At 37.7% G+C, this 20,160-nt stretch overlaps 1 protein-coding gene across 11 annotated transcripts in view; it reads right to left on the bottom strand.

Annotated features, from left to right (window-relative positions):
• The window catches only part of PTPRM (protein tyrosine phosphatase receptor type M), a 442,185-nt gene that overhangs the window by 212,211 nt on the left and 209,814 nt on the right, over window positions 1–20,160 (bottom strand). For all 11 annotated transcript variants that reach the window (XM_063396260.1, XM_063396303.1, XM_063396268.1 and 8 more), the window contains exon 8: window positions 99–407. In XM_063396260.1, coding sequence (XP_063252330.1) covers window positions 99–407 — 309 coding nt within the window. The remainder of the gene's footprint in view (window positions 1–98; window positions 408–20,160) is intronic.

Genomic DNA, 20,160 nt, shown 5'->3' with positions numbered 1-20,160 from the left:
AATATGTTACAAATTTTAGTGAAAGTAGAACATGCACTTATACAGAAAATTTATACTATCAGGTCAGGTACCATGTACATGTAAATACAAAAACTCACCATCTTCATCAGTTTGCACTACAAGTTCTTGGCTTTCTTTCCGTCCTTCGGGATTCATCAATACTAATTTGATGCTGACATTTGTGTATGGTGATAGGTTGGTAATTGTGTGCTGGGGATGTGAACTTTCTGTATCCCAGCTGACCTCCTCTCTCACTTGCTCCTGTCCTCCAGCCTGGTAGCGGTAATGGACCGTGAGGTTGTAGCGATGGCAACGTGTGACATTATATCCAAACGGCTCCCAGCAAATAGTGATCTGTCTAGATTTGATCTCCACAACTTCCAGTCTTCGTGGCCCACGCATCGGATCTGCAAAATTACCAGGAGAATTCTGGTGTGATTACTTATTCACATTACAATAGTGACATGAGAAATAAGTTGTACAGTTCTACAAGTATGACAGATAAGCAGAGACAGAAATCTGTTGCTTTACAGAACCACAGTATAATAGAAGTATAGTCTCTGAAAAAGCGGAGGAAAAAAGAGTGGAATGGAGAAAAGAGTGAGAAGTGTCTGCTGAAAAATGAAGTGCAAACAAAACACTAAAAAGTTCTTATGATTCAACTCAAATTTCATGACACAGCTGAAATGACACTTTTTTACCCATCTGTTGCTTGCAAAAGTAAGCATATCCAATTTCTTTTGCACAAGTTATTTGTATTAACAATTTTAGAGCACAAAGCTGCACAAAACAAGTATCTAGAAAGAAAACGTAATTTCAGAGTAAACTTTCAAATATATGTTGATTTTCTTGCAGGACTGTTTACACAAAGGCTAGATGGTTCTTCAGCTATTTCTTATTCATTTGTTTTTAAGTTAGACTGAATGCAATTACTCAATCTCAATTTGTCCAAGACATTGAGTTAATATTCCAATTTCTTTAAAATAGACCATAGGGTTTTTCCCACAAAACATTAGCTGTTAATAGTAAAAATACCTCAGTTTGTTACAGTAGTTTAGCAGAAGATATTCTCCTGCATCTGTGCTTTCCTAGAGATCTCCCAGTTGAAAATGAGCCATCAATCAAAATTACAAAATCTATCCCCAAGCACCAAAGATTGTGGTTGATATATTTTCTTTAATCCTACTGGTCACAGCAACTGAGATAGAAAAGTCAACTAAAATTTCCACCATATTACAGCAGAACCACAGAGCTGACAATCCCCTACACACATTTTCAAAACACTGTCATTAACAGAGCTATTATACATATTTAGCAATAATTTGGGTTTTTTCATATTTGAGTCCTGAAAAAGATTAAAGACAATGTCAGGTTTTATCCACTGCTTCACTAGTTAAACACTTAGAAGACTTTTAATGAGTTAGAAGACTCTTATACGTAAACAAATTAATATGCATCTTCTTCCTTTTATGTTTATTAATCAACATGTCTTCACTAGCAATGTTCTGAACAATTTACACAGGATTTCATCTTTTTACTTTTTAACATAATCCCTGCATGCTTGAAATATTTGTTCAAAGATCTTATTCATCTTAACTCCTTGAAGAAAAGGTGCTAAGAAATTGCTTGTTCTAACATCTACAAAGCAGGGTATTTTTTTCCACCCTTTTAAATCATCCAGCTGCTTTTTCATTTTTTTTAGTTAATTTTCACTGTCAAAGAATGTTGATAACCAGTACAGAATATTTGGCAATTGGTGAAAAAATGGAAAAACAAACCAAATTCTAATCCTGGTCTCCTTTCTAGTGACTTGACTGAGAGGTTAAAATGTCCCCACTAAGGATAAATTGCTGTTGAGCCATTTATCTGCTTCCACACTCAGACATCCCAGCTAAGAACTCTGGATTCTGGGGGCTTTGCCACATTTCTATTGCTACAAGAATTAAAATTAATATGAAGCAAACCTCAAGGACTGGCATATGGACTTGATAACTTCCTAAACATTTACTTCTGTGTAGTTCAGACATAAACTTCATGAAAATTGAGTTCTCCTGTTTTGTTTTTTAAATTTCATTTCAGCTTCTAAGGATTTCTTGTTTTAGGAGAGATGATGAATAGCAAAGGGCACTTGAGAGGTATTGAGTAGCTGTAATTGTATCTGAATGGGCTAAATAGAAATAGAAAACCAACAAAACTGAGGTGACCCTGACATACAACATTAAACAATTGAACAAAGCTCCTGACTGCAAAATATGGAACAGCCTGCTTAGTTCCACAGTGGGCACATCAGAAAATTCACAGGGGAGCTGAGAAATCATTTTATTAGAGACATAAACCTAAATCATAGCATATTAAAACAGAAATTGAGTGGCTGTACAAAATACCTGGATCAAAACCTATCCAAGATTTCTGCCCATGAGGAAGGTATTCTTATGTCACATTACCTTAATAAAAAGTACAAGTTAGCCTCTAGTTAAACCTAAGAGAATGACAGATACATTTTCACCTCCAACAAAAGAGACAAGAGAAAAAAGAGTTTAGATTGTAGAAGACAGAGGCAATACAGCTTCCCTTGATATTCACAGGACAAAGCTCATCAGACAAGGCCAATACCCTAGTTGCTTTTGTTCCTGACTTGATTCTGTAACCCATAGCATCAGATAGGTACACAGCTCATATCTATTTTTCCTACCATTCATTCAGAGATTACACAACTAACAGGGCCCTAATGGACCCTATCATTAATGAGTTTTAACAGCACTACTTTTAACCAGAAAAGAAAAAAGTGGCTAATATAACAATGAAATTTTGGTATTAAAAAAACCATGTGACTCAAAACAGCACTGAAGAAGAGCAGTCAGTGCAACAAAAGATAGAAAATGAAGTTTCTATTTCATCAATTTAACAACTAAACTAAACTTCTCTGGAGATACCGCTGTATACGACAGAGGAAATATTTCATAGAATAGAATCCCAGAATCATCAAGATTGGGAGAGGTTTTTAACATCATCAAGTCCACCTGTCAACAAAGCAATGTCACTGTAACCCCTAAACCACAACACCCAGTGCCAGATCCAGATACCTCTTAAACACCTCTACGGATTGTCACTCCCAACACCTCCCTGGGCAACCTACTCCAATGCCTGACCACCCTAACTATGAAAAAAATTTTCTAATTATCTGTCTATCTATCTATCTGTCTATCTATCTTTAATGTAATATGGTTCTGAGAGCACAGTACATCACTTCCAATACACTGGAAGGTATATGCTCTTCATCAGGAAGGACCCAATACTTGGGGAAAGGTAGCTGTTAAGCAACACCAAAAAAATGACAGCTGATGACTGTGATTTAAACAGGAAAGCTGAATTAATTACTACAGCATGATGACTTAGTTTAGTTTATTTTATTTTCTGCAGGATTTATCACTTTCTCATGGTGAGTTCCCAGCTTTAAGTGAAGAGGTAGGCATCCTTCAGAGATGCTGTTGTTGTGCTCATGAGACTTGCACTAACTATCCCTGCAAAGTGGAAGGCTGTCACCCCAACAATGGTCTGTTGTTGTTATCTTGCACCAGGTGAGGTAAGTGATAGCTACACAGAGAAGTGTCATTTCTCAGTGCTGATCACAGCTGAAATCACACCTTTTAGAGCAGAAGAATAAGGAGTTCAACATAGCACACCGTATGTTGTATTATATACAACATATGTACTTCATAGCATGAGTGCTATTTGCTGAGCCCCTGCCTCCTCCTTACTCAGTAAATGCCCACCTGCAGAGGTTACACAGCCAGACTTCTCCACCCACTGCAGTTTTCTAAGCCTCTGCTGCTCCTCAGTACTCCAGCTATTTTCTTATGCCTCACTGGCACAAATCATGAGGCAAACGGGGAAAATGAGGCCACCCGGTTCGTAAGAGAAGAGGTTTTCCTCCCAAAGGAGCACACTGTCTGTCAAGCCTGAAGCTTAGCCAGGTAGTTCTTACCCAGCTTACCCATTCCCCTGCCGGTGCCTGCAGCATTTTTCCTACTGCTCTCCTTCTGCCCGGTTCAGCAGGGAATCAGGCAGTGAATTCTGACAGTTGTAGCTCTGACCTGAGGGACCAGCAAGCCTGGTTCTAGCCCCTGGCACTTCAGCATCCCATTTAATCGGCGATCTTGACTCCTTCTCTGCTCCACTCTACTTTCCTGAGAATATGGAGCACAGACTGACAGACAGGATCAATTTCCATTGCAGCTGCAATTCACAGCTCATATCTCTGGAACTTCACTCTTCACCTTTTACCACAAGTACAATGCTTTTTCAGAAACTCAATTTCAGAATCACAGAGACATTTAGGTGTATTTTTAGCATCCTGTCATTGATCATCAAAACTTGGGTTTAGGATGAAAACTCAAGACTGGAAGTTTTGTCTTTTCATCACAGCCTGCACAGACCTGCTGAGATAAGAGCAAGAAAGGAATGTCATTGTTATTTCTGCCACTCCACGGTACTCCAGTAGCTGCAGACATCTGGTATGTGTTAGATACTATTTAAAAAGACACATAACAATAGGAATTAAGAATGTATTTCTTTTCTAGGCAAACTATTAGTGGAATTTAGCTATTTGACAAGTCTCAGGACTGAAATTTCAGACCAGACTATTGTCCTTTCACAGAAAGTAAGGGACAGGTAGAACATGATAATATACAAATTAAAGATGAAAAGTGAATCATCTGAGATTTATTATCCACTATACAGCTTTTTATAACACAATAGTTAATTAATAATAATTAAATGTAAAGACTGCTTTACAGATTGCCTAAGCAGTCATGCTCAAATCACTTAACATCTTTCCACATCAATTCCCTCTGAGTAAAGTGGGAGCCACAGTACTCTAGCAGTATCTGATGATGTCACATGGAACTTCATGAACGCCTGCAAGGAACTTGCACATTACAGTGATGGAGACCATCCACAGGGGAACATAAAACACGGCTTGTAAGCCAGCTGCTATCACAGTAACATTTGGTTTGTTTCTAGAAAACAAATCTCTGCATTTGTACACATCTACAGTCAACGCCAAACAAGAATATCAGTAAAATAATTTACTTGTTTGGCATGTCCTCATTTGATTTGAAATCTAATCTACACATGACTACTAACAATTTGAGGTTGTTTGCAAACTTGGCAAGACAGTTTTGTAAAAGTTCATATTCAAGTGTGATGGTGTGATTTTTACACTGTAATTATTCTTCATCTGAGTTCTTCAACAACAGATTGAAGTTCAAAAAGAGCTCTTCTTTGCTCCAAATGCCACATGATTTATCTCATCTGATAACAGATCAGGATTTTTTGAATTCCAGTTTGCCAAAAACTGTAGAATGCAGCTGAGGAAAGAATGAGCAAGATTTTGGGTGGTGCAATTTCACAGTTTTTTAATACCTTTTCATTTCAGACAGATTTGTTAATACAAAGAACTGATTCGTAGTTAGGATTAGAGGAAACAAAGAAACACTTTAACCACATGATTTTTCATACTGTCCATTATTTGGGTTATAAAAGAAAGTATTCAAACAAAGAGAGGGCAAACAAAGAAACAAAAGGACAAATGACTCATGAACAGAATCAAAATCCTAATATGATGGTGGTGGTGTGATTGTACTGCTTAGTCTCACTATTTTAAAATGAAAACAAAGACTAAGCTGCCGGTGTGCACAAAACTGTTGAAGATCCAGAGACTCTTTGAGTTAAGAGCAGCACATTAGAGGGTGGTTCATTTTACTCATCTAAGAGCACAGCATGTTCAGGAAACAACCAAAAATGTTAAAACCCAGCACAGAATAATTTCAAATTTGTGAAACACCGGTGTCATGTGAAATAGCTCTACTTCATGTCATGAAACAGCCATAGAAATTGATAGCAACAGTTTATGTTGTTTAGGTAAACGCAAAGGGCTACAGAAGATACCCAGCATCTCCTGGAAAGATTAGAAATTATTGTGTTTAAAATTCTTACAAATATTTCATAGTACTAACTAATAACATTTCCAAAAAAAATATGTTCTACTTCTGCAAAACCAGATGCCTCCCACAGAAAAACAGCACTTCTATCAGTCTTCTAAATGTACTCCCTGACACTTTAAAAAATGTTGGGATGCAAGACCTGCAGTTTCACAGCTAATGAAAGAAAGAACAATGAGACAGCAAAACTGAAATGGTAGATACCTGCAATGCCACAGAGGAAGGAATAATCAGGTTTTCATATATATAAAATATATGCTGAAAACTAGACTATGAATGTTTGCGCCAATTCTGGGCAAAACGGCTTCTTTTTAATTGCATTATTTTAAAAAAAGATTTTCCTAGTTTTGATTATATTCTTCCAATTACATGAATTTGTCTTTGACAGTCACAATGCCAGTGAAAGGAGATGAAAAGAAGGATGTACATACTCTAAAGTCAGCATTCTAGCTTTGAGCAGTAGCCTGTGGGGATCCCTCTGCACCCTCGTTATTGCAGACTTAAGAGCACTGAGAAGCAGGAATAAGCCTCCTGCACACATTTCCCTCAGCACCTTTACTATCATGATCAGCACCCACTGTGTCACAATGGACAGAGAGAAGGTGTCAACAGGACAACACAAACAAAAAAAAAATTCTCAGAGCACCTGCTACCACAGATAGTTTTCTTTCTCTGGACTAAACCACTTCCCATCACCTGAGAACTGGAAGATTTGCATTTAGAGCATGTGCTCATACTCAGCCTCTATTTCCTGGTCAAGATGCCAACAGGCTACCAGGTGAAAGAGGAAAGCCAGCATCTCCCAAACTGCCATGCTGCCATAAGATTACAGCTCATACCATTCTTCTTTGGCATGGAACCAGATGCAAGACTTCCACTCATTTTATTATATACTTTAACTATTGTGTAGGTAAACCTTACAGATCTGTATGAGATATGACAAAAGCATGTTCTCATATCCAAAGACACTGAAACTCAGAAGAAATTTAATTACCTGCTGAAGGTTGCAATTCATCAGTAAAAGCCAAGGAATCCTAGTTCTCAGCCTCATTTCTAACCCATTAGAACACAGCACTGAAATGTGCTTTTTTTCCTCTCTACTTTATGGCCAAAAGAAATTAGTTCTGAAATGTGGGAGCTAAGAAAACAATAAAATACTAACAGTTCACAGCAACAAAACAAATAGGCCAAGTTCTTATAATAAGCCAGCTTAAATCCTCACTCACTTCACAAATTCAAATGTGAGACATAGCAGAGGTCTACTTTTTCCAGGAAGGATCCTAAATACTAGTAACACATCATCACAATGAGAATTTTTCCTGTGATATTTCTAGATGAGACACAAGCTAAGATATAGGAATTGTTGGGAGAGAACCAGAATATTTAGCCAACTATAGAAGATTCATGGGAACAAAATTCTAATAAGCACCTAAGGTATCAGCTTACTGCTTACAAAAAGTAAGTGTAGCTGTTGCTTGAAACCAGATCAGACATTTGATTTAAGCTTTTCATAATATATTATTACAAGCACTTGACACAGAAACATAACTGAATGATAAAAATCATGCACGAGAAGTTGCCTTAACTTTTTATCTCTTCTCCAATTCATGGCTACACATATTCCATGAGGCCTGTGTCTTCAAGCTGATGTTCACAGTTGCAAAATAGATTGGTCTAATAATCAATAACACACTTTTAGTCATCTATTACATCTTTTTAAAGGTAATAAAAATTTTAAGTGTTGGTTTCTATACACTATTTTCTTTCATGAGAGAGCTGATATGAATGTTTCACTTTAGAGTAAAATTTAAATCTGAACTCATGTAAATTGAATCTAACATTTCTTTATGTTGTCATTTTATAGGTATACTCTGAATGGTAAATCATTTAAATTCTAATACATTCAAATAAGGAATGAAAGAAAAACATCATTTGATATATTTTTGTCAAATTACCTACATTACATGATTACTCCTCCACAATCAAAATGAGATTTTAAGTATGAATGATACAAACAAGATTACATTCCAAATCTGCAACACAGATTTTAGTTGCTTGTTTAAAATGACATACCTAGCTATTCAGTAATCACTTTATAATAACCCCTTTCATTTCTAAATCTTCTTAGCCATCAGCCACTAGTGAGGAAAATGCTGGCAGTGGTTTTTACAACTACACATTAGTTTTACATTTCATGACAAGCTAATTCTACAGAGTTTGAAAGACAGACAAGCATGTGCTCTTAAAGTATTCTTTCTTTTGCATGAAGAAAGCACACATCTAACTGAGAAATTAAAAATAAAGTGTGCAGACATACACTTTCCACTTCACACATATGGCAGTAACAATTTATCCCAACTTCACCCCAGGAACTGCCATGAATATGTAAATCAAGAACAATTAAAAGGTGGTGACAAATAACTCTTGGAAGAATTACCATGGTAAGATGGCAAATAAAGTGCTTATTCTGGGTAGAAGCTACCTATGGTAGATGCTGGATCAGAACGATCTTTGAGGAAAATTGAAGTCAAATGAGTGATGCATACACTGTCCCTCTCGAATCTACCACAGGCATTTAAATTTAACCCTTTGAGTTACCACATGACTGCTTTACAGAGTCATTAGTGTCCTTTTCTATCTCTTCTCCATCCCTTTTTAACAAAGAACATCATCTCCTCCTGATCTGACACAGACACATTGAGGCAGATATGCACCTCCATACCTGTGGCATCTTCAGAAGCTGGCACAGACTTTCAGACCAATTTATGCAGAATGCAGATCAGATGCTGCTCACATTTGAGAAGATGCAGGCAACACAAAGGAAGGTGAAGGGATTGCTTTTGTGGCCACCTGACATACCTCCTTAACACATTTATCACGACACAGAACTGTGTTCGGTGAATGTAAAACCATCTGGTTTCGCGCATCAATACATAAATTTCAGCTATATTAAGGAATGGTGCAGGTGGGTGACTCATAATTAGGCACATTCATGAGAACAACAGACACAATTTGACCCCACACTATAAACAGAGAAAATTACATTACTGTAACACACATTCTTCTATTCACTGCTCAAAAAATGGGAACCCAGGAAAACATTATAAACATTTAGAAGTTATAGTACGAGGGAAGATCCATTTTTCTAGCTCATTTTCCTAGAAATGGCTGGAATATATCTAGGACATTTTAAGATGGTAAAACATTCTCTCCATATGCTAAAAACGTGCCCCAATCACCTTCTGATTGTGACTAGTATTAATGGCAAAGCATACACTGTTGCTCTGCTGTGTGACAGATTAGCATGCTCACTCCTTACATTTTATGGCACAGCTGCCTGAGCTACCCCTAAGCCAACCAGAGAAAAGATAAACCATTGTGTAAATTAGTGAACATTTCAGCTGTTCAATACCTGCCCTGTAAGTAGAAGCCCAGAGACTGTTTATTATGTTGCACAAAAGAATAAATGGGCAATGCTGTTTCACAGATCAGTCAGAATAAGATGTAGCAGCGTGTTCTGGTTATCACTGTGGGCTATCGCCACTGACAAATCACATTACTTCAGAGCTGTTATGTACAGAGGTGGTAGCTAAACTGGGGATTGAAAACAGAACCAAGATTGAACCTAGATGACAGGACAACATGGCCATATAAATCTACAAAGAAGAGAAAATGCCACCAATCAATGTTACTCATCTAAAAAGAGTATTTACCATTCTTCCTAATCTGACATGTGCAATCAACCTTAACCAAATGATGTACAGTGAGATCAGTTATGACAAATAACTCTCAAATGCACAAACCTGATAAATGAATCAGATTCTCTGTAACAACTGGTAAAAGAAACTTCAAGCTTACATACACGTCAAAGGGGAACAGAATATTCTGTTTTCCTACCACAGTATTATGTGCTAACTACCATAAACATGAAAGTACTGTAAAGTTGGTAAGATCATCTATTTAATTTGTGACAAGACTCATTTCCCGAAAGAATCTCCTATGTTTTTGCCACTCAGTCTGGATACATGTCCTCATGTTAGGTCCATCCTCGGGGACTTTTATAGGAGCTTCATCCAAACCCAAGTAGTTACTAGCTACTGAGTCATTTAAAATATTTTTTCACCCACAATCTCAAATGCCATCTTTGTCATTGATACTGTCACTAACTGAAACATCTGGCTTCAGTATCAGTTGCAACATTCAACTATACACAGTATTTTCCAAATTAAAGTTTTTGAAAAGTACCTACATTAAGAAGATACACTTTTGATTTACTGGTTGAATGTATTAAACCATTTTTTCCTGCTATATCTAGAAAATAGTTTAAGAAATCCCACATATTGTTCCCTCTCTGGTAGATGTCTTTGAATTTTCCTGTGACAGACCAAGAAGTTATTTACCACCAGTCATCTTTGCTATACCACTCCCCATAGAAAGTAAACATGCCTGCTGATGAAGGGAATTTATATTGTTATACTGAAGCATAAAACACAGACTAAACCAGCCCATTATTGTGGTTTCTGATACATTTTAGAAAGGAAATAAACTGCCAGTGGAAGAGAAAGGAGAATATCTGGGAAAAAGGGGTGTAGTGGATGGTAAATGGCTTCAAAGTTAATTCTTTATAAGATTTAACAGTCCTAAGACTCCCACAAAAACGTATATGCCTGGGAATTCGATGTCTGCCTCAATATAGAAATATATGATCTGCCGACAAAAAGAATACAGATAAACAAACACAAGCATGGGATAAAAAAGAAAATGAGAAAATGAATATGCCTTTGTGTAATGTGCATCATATATTAGTCAAGCTCGTGTTGTTTATTTCCTTTAAACCATGCTTTATTTCCACACATGATCTTGAGCCTGTTTTGTTTATTGCCTTTCTCGAGTCCTAAAGATTAAACATTTATCAGGACTACATTTCCCTCTGTTGCCTCCAGCATCCCTTGCTTTAAACACTTCACATCCCTTTGGATTGGCTCTGTCCTTTTGCTTCCTTCCCCTCCTCTAAACTTGGTCCTGTCAAATGGATTAAATAACCTGTGCATTTACGCCAGAACCGTAACTGACATGGAAGAGCACAAAGCAGCCATCAAATATTCAGGAAAGCAGAGGTTGTGGGAGGTTGCTAAAGTACCTGTGAACATGAGCACAGGAGAGAGACCAGGACTAGATTACTGTTTCACTGGTCCACGGCAGGCAGTTGCTTTTCTGTTGAGACAGAACCAAATCACTCTGCAGATCACTCAGGAGCCCTGGATCACAGTTTTATCACACCACTCAAAGAAAACACAGTAAAAGTGCACCAGATGTAAGATGGTGTGACAAATTACAGAACTGCATATGACACCAATTAAATAAATATGAAAACTATCTAATTCTATCATCAATGACTTAGGATTCAAAGTCCATTAAGCATGGGTTTTTGCCAATTGAACTGAACTAATGGAAAGTAATTCCTATGCTGAAAAAGGTCATACACCAAGTAATAAAGAACAAGTACTGTACAGTCACTATTTGTAAGTTACTCTAATTTGAATTTATAAATTGATGACATCTGTTATAAATCATGCGGTTTTATTCCAAGCACAGAAATTTCTCATTGCCAGCTTTGCCCTGTCTTTATCACAATTATGAAACTGAAAAATTCAGGATAATAACTTACATAGAGTTTGTGAAGTGCTCAGAGTTAGAGAAGTTTTAATCTTTCAGCGTGCTTTTCCTAAGAAAACTTGGAAGAGAGTAGAGAGGAAGCAAAGAATCGTAAAATCCAAACCTATAAAAATCAACAAGCACTTTCAACAGCTCAAAATCAGCAGTTCCCAGAGTTTTAGGTCATGAATAGCCACAGAGATGTTCTTATTTAAAAATGAAAAGAAAATTTTAAAGCAGTTTAATTTTAGAAAATAGGAAATATTCAAGAAAGATATAAACCATACATTTTAAGTATGAAAATTTGCATTTGCATAATAGAAAATATAAGCTCTCATTGTAACTCATAATTGAACCAAACGAGAAGGCGACAATAGAAGAGCTGCTGCTTTTGAATTTGCAGAATGGCATAGGGGTCGTCTACTATAATCTTGAATTATGATGATGCTTATTTTTTTGTCAGCAATCTACATGCAAATAAAAATTGTTTGCTGGATTCAGTATATATATATATATGAACACAAAATCTGTAAATATTCTTATAATGTATAACCAACTCAAACTAGAAATTTTGGGACAACTGAGCATCTGGTTCATGTTTATTTAAGCCTGCCAGTAGCACAACTGCATTTTAAACTGTTTCTGTAGGAACAAATAATTTCATTGACTTGTAATAACAGTTGTAATATTCAAAAGTCCATTTCCAATAGGCAATCTACAAAAACAGAAAGTAGCCTTTAATAAGGTATTACAAATACTAACTGATCTTGCTGTAGTCTAGTACACTATAGATCACAGAATCAGTCGGAAGGGACCCACAAAGATCATCCAGTCCAATTCCTGGCCCTGCAGATGACACCCCAAGAGTCACACCGTGTACCTGAGAGCATTGGCCAAGCGCTTCTTGGACTCTGTCAGGCTTGGTGCTCTGACCACTTCCCTGGGGAGCCTGTTCCAGTGCCCAAACACCCTCTGAGTGAAGAACCTATTCCTGATATCCAACCTAAACCTCCCCTGACACAACTCCAGGCCATTCCCTCGGGTTCTGTCAGTGGTCAGCACAGAGCAGAGGTCAGTGTCTGCCTCTCCTCTTCCCCTCAGGAGGAATTTTTAACTGCAGTGAGGTCTCCCCTCAGTCTCTTCTCCTCCAGCCTGAACAGACCAAGAGACCCCAGGTGTTCCCTTTTTGGCTTCCCTTTCAGGCCCTTCTCCATCCTTGTGGCCCTCCTTTGGACACTCTCTAACAGCTCAGTATCTTTCTTACATTGTGGTGCCCAAAACTGCACACAGCACTCCAGGTCATGTAGCACCAGTGCAGAGTAGGCGGAAACACTCCCATGAGGTTTTCCTGACTGGATCTCAAAGGTAAAACGCACAGACAAAATGGGAGAAAAAAGTCACAGAAAGACAAAACGACAGAGACTTGAAGTCCACAAAAGCTTGTTTGTCAGATCCAGTCCATCAAAAGTCTGTGTGGGTCAGTATTATCCATAGTGATAAATTTTAGTTGAAAGATCCCTGTACTGCAGAATTTGAAACCTCAGCTCAATTTCTGACTTAGGTACTTCTCAGTCTAAGATCACAGAAATCCAATTCAATACCTCCAATCTGAATAACTAAATCCTCTGTTTGCAAAGTACTTTAATATTTATAGAATCATAAAATGGAATCATAGAAATGCTAAGTCTGGAAAAGACCTTTAAGATCACTGACTCCAACCATTAATCAGAGCACTGCCAAGCCCACCATTAAACATCATCCCCAAGTGCCACATTTACATGTCTTCTAAATACCTCTGGGGATGGTAACTCCATCACTTCCCTAGGCAGCCTTTTCCAGGACTTGACGATCCTTTCTGCAATTTTTTTTCCCCCATACTCAATATAAACCTTCTGTGGAGCAACACAAGGCCATTCCCTCTTGTCCAGTTACTTGTTACCAGAGAGAAAGGACTGACAACCTCACCCTACAACCTCATTTCAGTTAAGTGTAAAGAGTGATAATGTCCCCAGTGAGCCTCTTTTTCTCCAGGCTAAATAATCTCAGTTTCTTCAGCTGCTCCTCCTAAGACATGTGCTCTAGACTGTTCACCAGCTTCACTGGTGTTACACTGGAAGGAAATATTGTTATTTTTTTCAGTACTTTAAAAGCTGAAAGAAAAGTAACATGAAGGTCAGGGTATCTCCAGCTATTCCACTGCTGAGGGCACTTACCAACCCATACAACTTGTGATTTTCACCTTTTGTGCCTCCAATTCTCAACTCCACCCCTGGAGAAGGAAGGGGGAGGAGAAGGTCCGTCTGGTTTTGGAAAGTCTTGGTGGGGGCACTAAACTGGGGAGAACCTACCCTAAACCATGAAATGAGTGAGCTAGGATGGGGTCCTGGGTGCAGCTGCCCAGGTGCTGGCAGAGGGGCTGTAGGGCAGCCTCTGTGAGGAGATGCCAGGCTTCAGCTGGCTCCAGCCAACAGACTGCAGGACATAGCTCTGAGGATGGGCAATCTCATTGTTTCCATTTGTTTCTACTACTCAAGTCTTATTTCAAATCACAAAAAGTCATATTCACTCTTCCCAAGTTGAGTCTGTTCTGCATCTGACGGTGACTGGCAAGAAATCTATTTCTCTTTACCTTCGCCCATGACCCTTCCCATCTTACTTTGTCCCTTGTCCTGTTGAGGAGGGGCATTGAGAGAGAAACATGTCAGGCAGCCAGAGCCAGCCAAGGTCAGCCCACCACAGATTAGCCTGGTATTTTGAGTGTTTTCAGTTGCATTCAGGTACAATGAACGTTCCCTGAATAAAGAATACAGTATCAAGGCCTCCACAGATAGCAGCCTAACATAGACAAGAAATTTTGCACTATAGAATTTCTTTTGTGTTTCATTTTTGATGAATTCACACTGCATTAAGTATTGGAGCAGAAAGAAATCGGTTTAAATTGTATCAGCACTAGCAGCATGTAACCATGGTAATTAAAACAATATTATTTTTTAAAATTACAAAAGACTACTCAAGACATATGAAAAGAAGTGCCCAAGAAAGAACATCTTTCTTCCGATAACTACAGCTCGTTAAGTCTGGAAAATTATTAAGACACAGACATTTTTTACTCTTGCTAAACAATTAGTTAGATATGCCACAAAGTAATGATTTTAATTAAGAATTAAATTAAACAGGAGTTTCCATGGACAGAACTTTCAAGAAGCCTTAAAGCAAATTACTGTTAGATGTCTGAGAATATTTTGACTAGAATTTTTTCTTCCCTTTGTTTAAATGAAGATTTCACTACCTTATACAAGTATTCCAATACAAGAGTGGTTCCTAGTTGGGAAAATAGCACATCACCAACAAAATAAAAAGTTCCTTCTTTTACTAGTTAAAGCAGAGGGTGCTCACATGACAGCCCAGAAGTATGTAACTTCACTTCAGCCCTTTCAGTGAACTGAACATCTAATACTACCATAAAGAATACAGGTGAACAGGGGTTGGAGGGACTGGTCCCTCATACTGCAGTCCTTGCTTATGACAGAAGAAAAAACTCAGCAGGCAATAGCGAGGAACCACTTCAGTGCTAATTTTTATAATAATGTTTAGCATGGTATAAAAGCAATCTTGATTTAACTCACTGATCTGAAACTTCCAACTCTGGCTTCTGCTAATAACAAAAAAGGTTAAATCTTGGAAATGTTACAGTTGTTCAATATGGCAAGACTCTCCCTGGAGAAAATCTGATTTCAATTATGAGCTAAAATAACCGTTTCTGCAAGCCCAAGAGTAGTTTTCTCTCTGAATTCATGGGTGAATTCAGCCACTGCACAGCCATGACATGTGGCTGTCATAGCAAAACTTTTGTAGCCCAGTGCACTGAAGAAAGATGTGCAAATTCAGAAGACGTGTATCCTCTGCTCTTTCCAGCATGCTGCAGAACAGCAATTCCCCACAGGATTATATGGGGCACAGGAGCCCTGTATGGGGGATCCCACCTACAGCAAGGAGACCTGAAAAGCTCCCAGACGTACCTGAGGGCCATAAATAAAAGCAAGTTAGCAAAGGCCTTAAGTTTTGCCTTAGCTAATCAGGAGTGTGGATTACATACTCCTGGGTAGGTGAAAATGGTTAACACAGCCAAGTTTCACGTGTTCCCAAGTTTCCCATTAAACACCCAATTGACACCAAAAGTCAAAATACAACACTTACACTAACACCAAGAGATCAGAGCATTAAAGTTTAACCTCCTATCAATATTCAGGATGATATCCTATCATCCTTCCCACTTAGGGTTGTGTTTGAGCATGCGAATGCCCTGGGAGAGATGCTCACTATAGCACTATCATGTACCCCTGTGCATACACCCAATATTATGACATATATGTCCTATGCTTTAGATGCATCCCAAGAACTTCCATCCTTGCTGTCTGGTCCTCTGAGTGACAAGTGTAGTAAAAACTGCTGGCTGACACAAACAGGAAAACGCACTTTTGGTTTTCTTCATTTTTCTCCACTGCCCTTGGCAAAATGCAGCAGGAAGTGGAGATTGGAAGAGAAGCTTCAGCTATTCTCAGCTGCCTATGGAAGCATGGGGACCCACTGCAGACAGAGATAAAACTGCATAATGAGCGACCTCAAGGATGCTGGAAAACTTTGGTTATTCCTACAGCATGCAGAGACATTTAGAGAAATCTTCCAGTTAACCAGACTCCTTAATAAGAAGCAGAGGGCCAAATGTCTCATCAGAAAGTCTGTTCTTGGTACTAGTTGACTGTTTAGCTTAGCAGATTCAGGACATTGGAAAAAGCAGCTGAATAAAGACAAAGGTTGATTATTTGAATGAGGCTTTGGCTCAGAATGTCACCTGTCACTGGAGGCAAGCACTATATGTCAATGCTGGAGGTTAAAGACAAAACCAGGTAGTATTTATACATGCTGTGCAATGCCACCTTACATATCTGTAAGAGGGCTTTAAAATCACAAACAGAAAGCTTAAAATCTGAACCTATTATTATGGTGATTTTGCTTTCTAGCAGAGGGAAGTCTAAAGCATGCATTTTTACAAGCTTATGCCAAATCATTTATCCAAATTTTCTTTAGATAAATTCGCAGTAACAAGATTAAAAACACATAGAAGAAGTTAGGTACAACTGGCAGTACAAACCCCAGGAGGCTTCTGGCAGCTTCACAGGCATTAATCATGGTCCATACAAAAGTATTCCCCATGAATTCACATAAAAAAGTAACAAAAATTCCATCTACGGATTTCAAAGCCACAAACAAATGACTCAAGATTCAATTCTGTTGTTTATGATGTTGCTAGAATTTCCTGATAAAGGTAAAGCCTAATGTTTGTAACTATAGCCACATTAGTTTTTACAGTATGTTCACAAGGTCATACAATTACCTACCTACGTGACTGCATGATGTTGAAACAATTTTGCTCTCATTGCAACTGAAAAGCTATTTAAAATTAAAACAAATAAACCTATTTGATTCAAAAGAATTTGCAACTCACTTAAATTTTTAAAAACAGAAATAGTTCTACATAACAATCAGGAAAACTCTCTCTTAAGTCAAGAGAGGTACATACGGACAACAAAATGAATACAGCAATACAGTGGAGACAAAAGAAATACGTGCAGGGCGGCTGTTCTCTATATATACAAAATATTTTATTTTTGCCTAAGGCACTGTCTGGAATATCCTGAAATAAAATTCCTAATAGTTGGTTTAAACTTTCTCCATTTATTTTAAGGAAGAATGAAGAAGAGCATCTGAAACATTCTGAAGGCAATCTACCAAAACCACTGACTAACAGAGAGCTCCCATATAACACCCAGTAATTATTATAAAGATCACTGTACATACAAATACCATTATGAAAGCGTAGCAGGCACAAAAATGCCTGAGAGTATTACAGATATCATTAAAAATGCCAAATTCCTTTATTTAATTGCAAGAATTAAAGAATTTTATTGTTTCTCAATAACGCTGCAGAATTGTACAAACAATGCTGGTATCCATTTCAGCTCTCTTGTGGCTACCTTGTGTATGCTTTAAATATTACATTTAGGTTTAGATGTAGCTGCTTGTCTTACCAGGAGAGAAATTTAGCAATTATCTGCAGATATCTCACCTCTGTGTAAATATATTTTTATATATATATTTAATAAATATAAATATATTAAATATTTCTAATATATTTATATTTTATATCTATTTTTATATATATTTAAGTCTCGCAGTCCATATGGTAACACTAATGATTGCTGTTTCACTTTAAAATCCCCATATCCAACATCTAAGTAAAGCCATGTCAGTACACTAATTTTTATCTTGAATCCAATTATTAAGTAATATAAAAAAGGTATATTTAAAAATTTATTATCATTTTCTGTCTTGAAAACAGACAAGATAGTTCATAAATAGCTGGCTTTTTAGTTTAAAGAGCAGTGGATCATTATAGAAGTTACAAAAACAAAGTAGAGAAAAATCACACACTGCGTGACGATGCAAACTGGAGAAGAGCAAAGAGGGAGCACTCTCAGGACTTAGGTCAGAACAGCATAACACTCTTTTTAGCAAAAGCACGATTTCACAAAATACAGGATTCCTGTTCTTGACTCCCATCAAATTTATGGTTATGATCTCATACGAGATGTTTATTAATAAGCATGTCTGGTGAAAAAAACTGAGCTCTGTGTGACAGCTGGTCTACAGAACTGTCCTGAGTCACTGCAGACTGCAGATCACAGCCAGTCCCTGGCAGTCCGGGCACAACTGGGCAGAAAAGCTGCAATGGCAGGAGGAAACATTTCCAAATGCTGGGGAGGGAGGGGCAGCTTTCAGCACTTACAGGAAAGCATCCCTGCTGTTGAGCAGAACTTAAACAGCAGCAAAAACAAGGCTTAAGTTTAAGAAATGGAAACTGCTGGCAACATTCTGGAGGAGAAAAAAGTTTTCTATACAGGAGAACCATGAAAAATTAGAACATAAAGGAAAGAAAAAAGAACTTTAATTACCACCTTTACTGAGCAATTATTCCGATCAGAGAAGTATATGGATAGCACAATCTATACTCTCATTATGATATGAATGGTCATTGCACTTCACTTTGAGCTTGTTTTTCTAGATAAAGTATTTTTTCAATAATGTTGTGGAAACAGAAAATACAACTTGTATAATGCAATATCTGAGGTGGAAGAAGAAGCAAAGTCCTTTGTATAAATCAAACGTTCATGGCTTGAGGCACAGGGCAAAGTGGAGCTGGTAATTTTTAAGGTTTCTATTCCTTTTGCAACTGGCTCTACTTTCTAAAAAGCACATGCTTCACTTGCATCCAAAACAAAAACAACTTCATTAGATAGCAAATGGCTCACCTTGTGACCACAGGCTAACATTCCAATCTTGCATTATAGTAAAACACTGCCCTCAGTAAAACACACTCTGTCATTTTTGGTCGGGCAGCCTGATACCTAATGTACACATCCGGGGGCAGAATCGGCCATGTGAGAGCAAAGGAAATAAATCTATCCTTTCAACAAAAGACAAATTACAATGTTACAGAGCTAAGCCAAGCATATTGCCTAGGGTGTCTGCAAGGTGCTTGCAGACTGTTCACCTGCTAGTTGTAAAGTAAGAAGATGGAGAACGGGAGGTTCTTGTGCTACACTGCCACAGCAGACCTGAGGCAATCAAACCTAAAAAAAAAGCAGTACATTTCAAACATTTTTCAATTCATTTTTTTGTTTAAGCACATATTTTCACTTTATGTTCTCTCTTCACTCCACATGAGGGTTCTTTCATCTTTATTTTAATATCTTGTGTGATTAAACACAGTCAGCATCCACTGTCACTACTTGATGATTACACAGATCACACAAAATGAAAAGTTTCTATGATTTTTGTGGTATGTTTTGGATGTTTTGTAAAATCCTAAAAGTACAGAAAGAAGGGTTTATGCCTTAAAACCTAGGTAGGTATAGCCTGTGATACAGAACAGCATTATATCTGAACAATGCTTTCATTCAAAATAATGCGAAGTATTTAATATGTGGTGACCAAAGGCTTGAGCATACAGTTTCTGGTTGATCCATTAATTTCTATGTTTTCAGGAGTAATACAATTTGGCTGTGCTATTATGCATCATTGATTTATTCTTTCAATAAAACTATGAAGGTGTTTCCTATCTAACAAAAGTATTTACTACAGTGCCCATCTCTAGGAATAACAAGAAGCCTGCACAGTTCTACCTTCCCCTTGTTGATGAAATAATGTTGGCAGGTGATTTAGTCTGCAAACCCAATTGGCAGACATCTCTACCTGGGAAAACATTTTCTCCTGTCCTCACAAGCTTTGCTAACTTGCCCTCTTTGACAAGTTTTTGACTCTAGCAAACAGATTCATAGTAGATTTGTTGCTAATGATATTTTTGGCTTCTAAATGCTCCAAGGGCACATTTTGGTAACTCTGTCAGGAAACCAACCATAACCCAAGGATTTGGAATGCGTGC

The sequence above is a fragment of the Prinia subflava genome, chromosome 1 (genome assembly GCF_021018805.1).
Source record: "Prinia subflava isolate CZ2003 ecotype Zambia chromosome 1, Cam_Psub_1.2, whole genome shotgun sequence".
NCBI lineage: Eukaryota > Metazoa > Chordata > Aves > Passeriformes > Cisticolidae > Prinia > Prinia subflava.
This window is presented reverse-complemented; position numbering and strand designations above follow the sequence as displayed.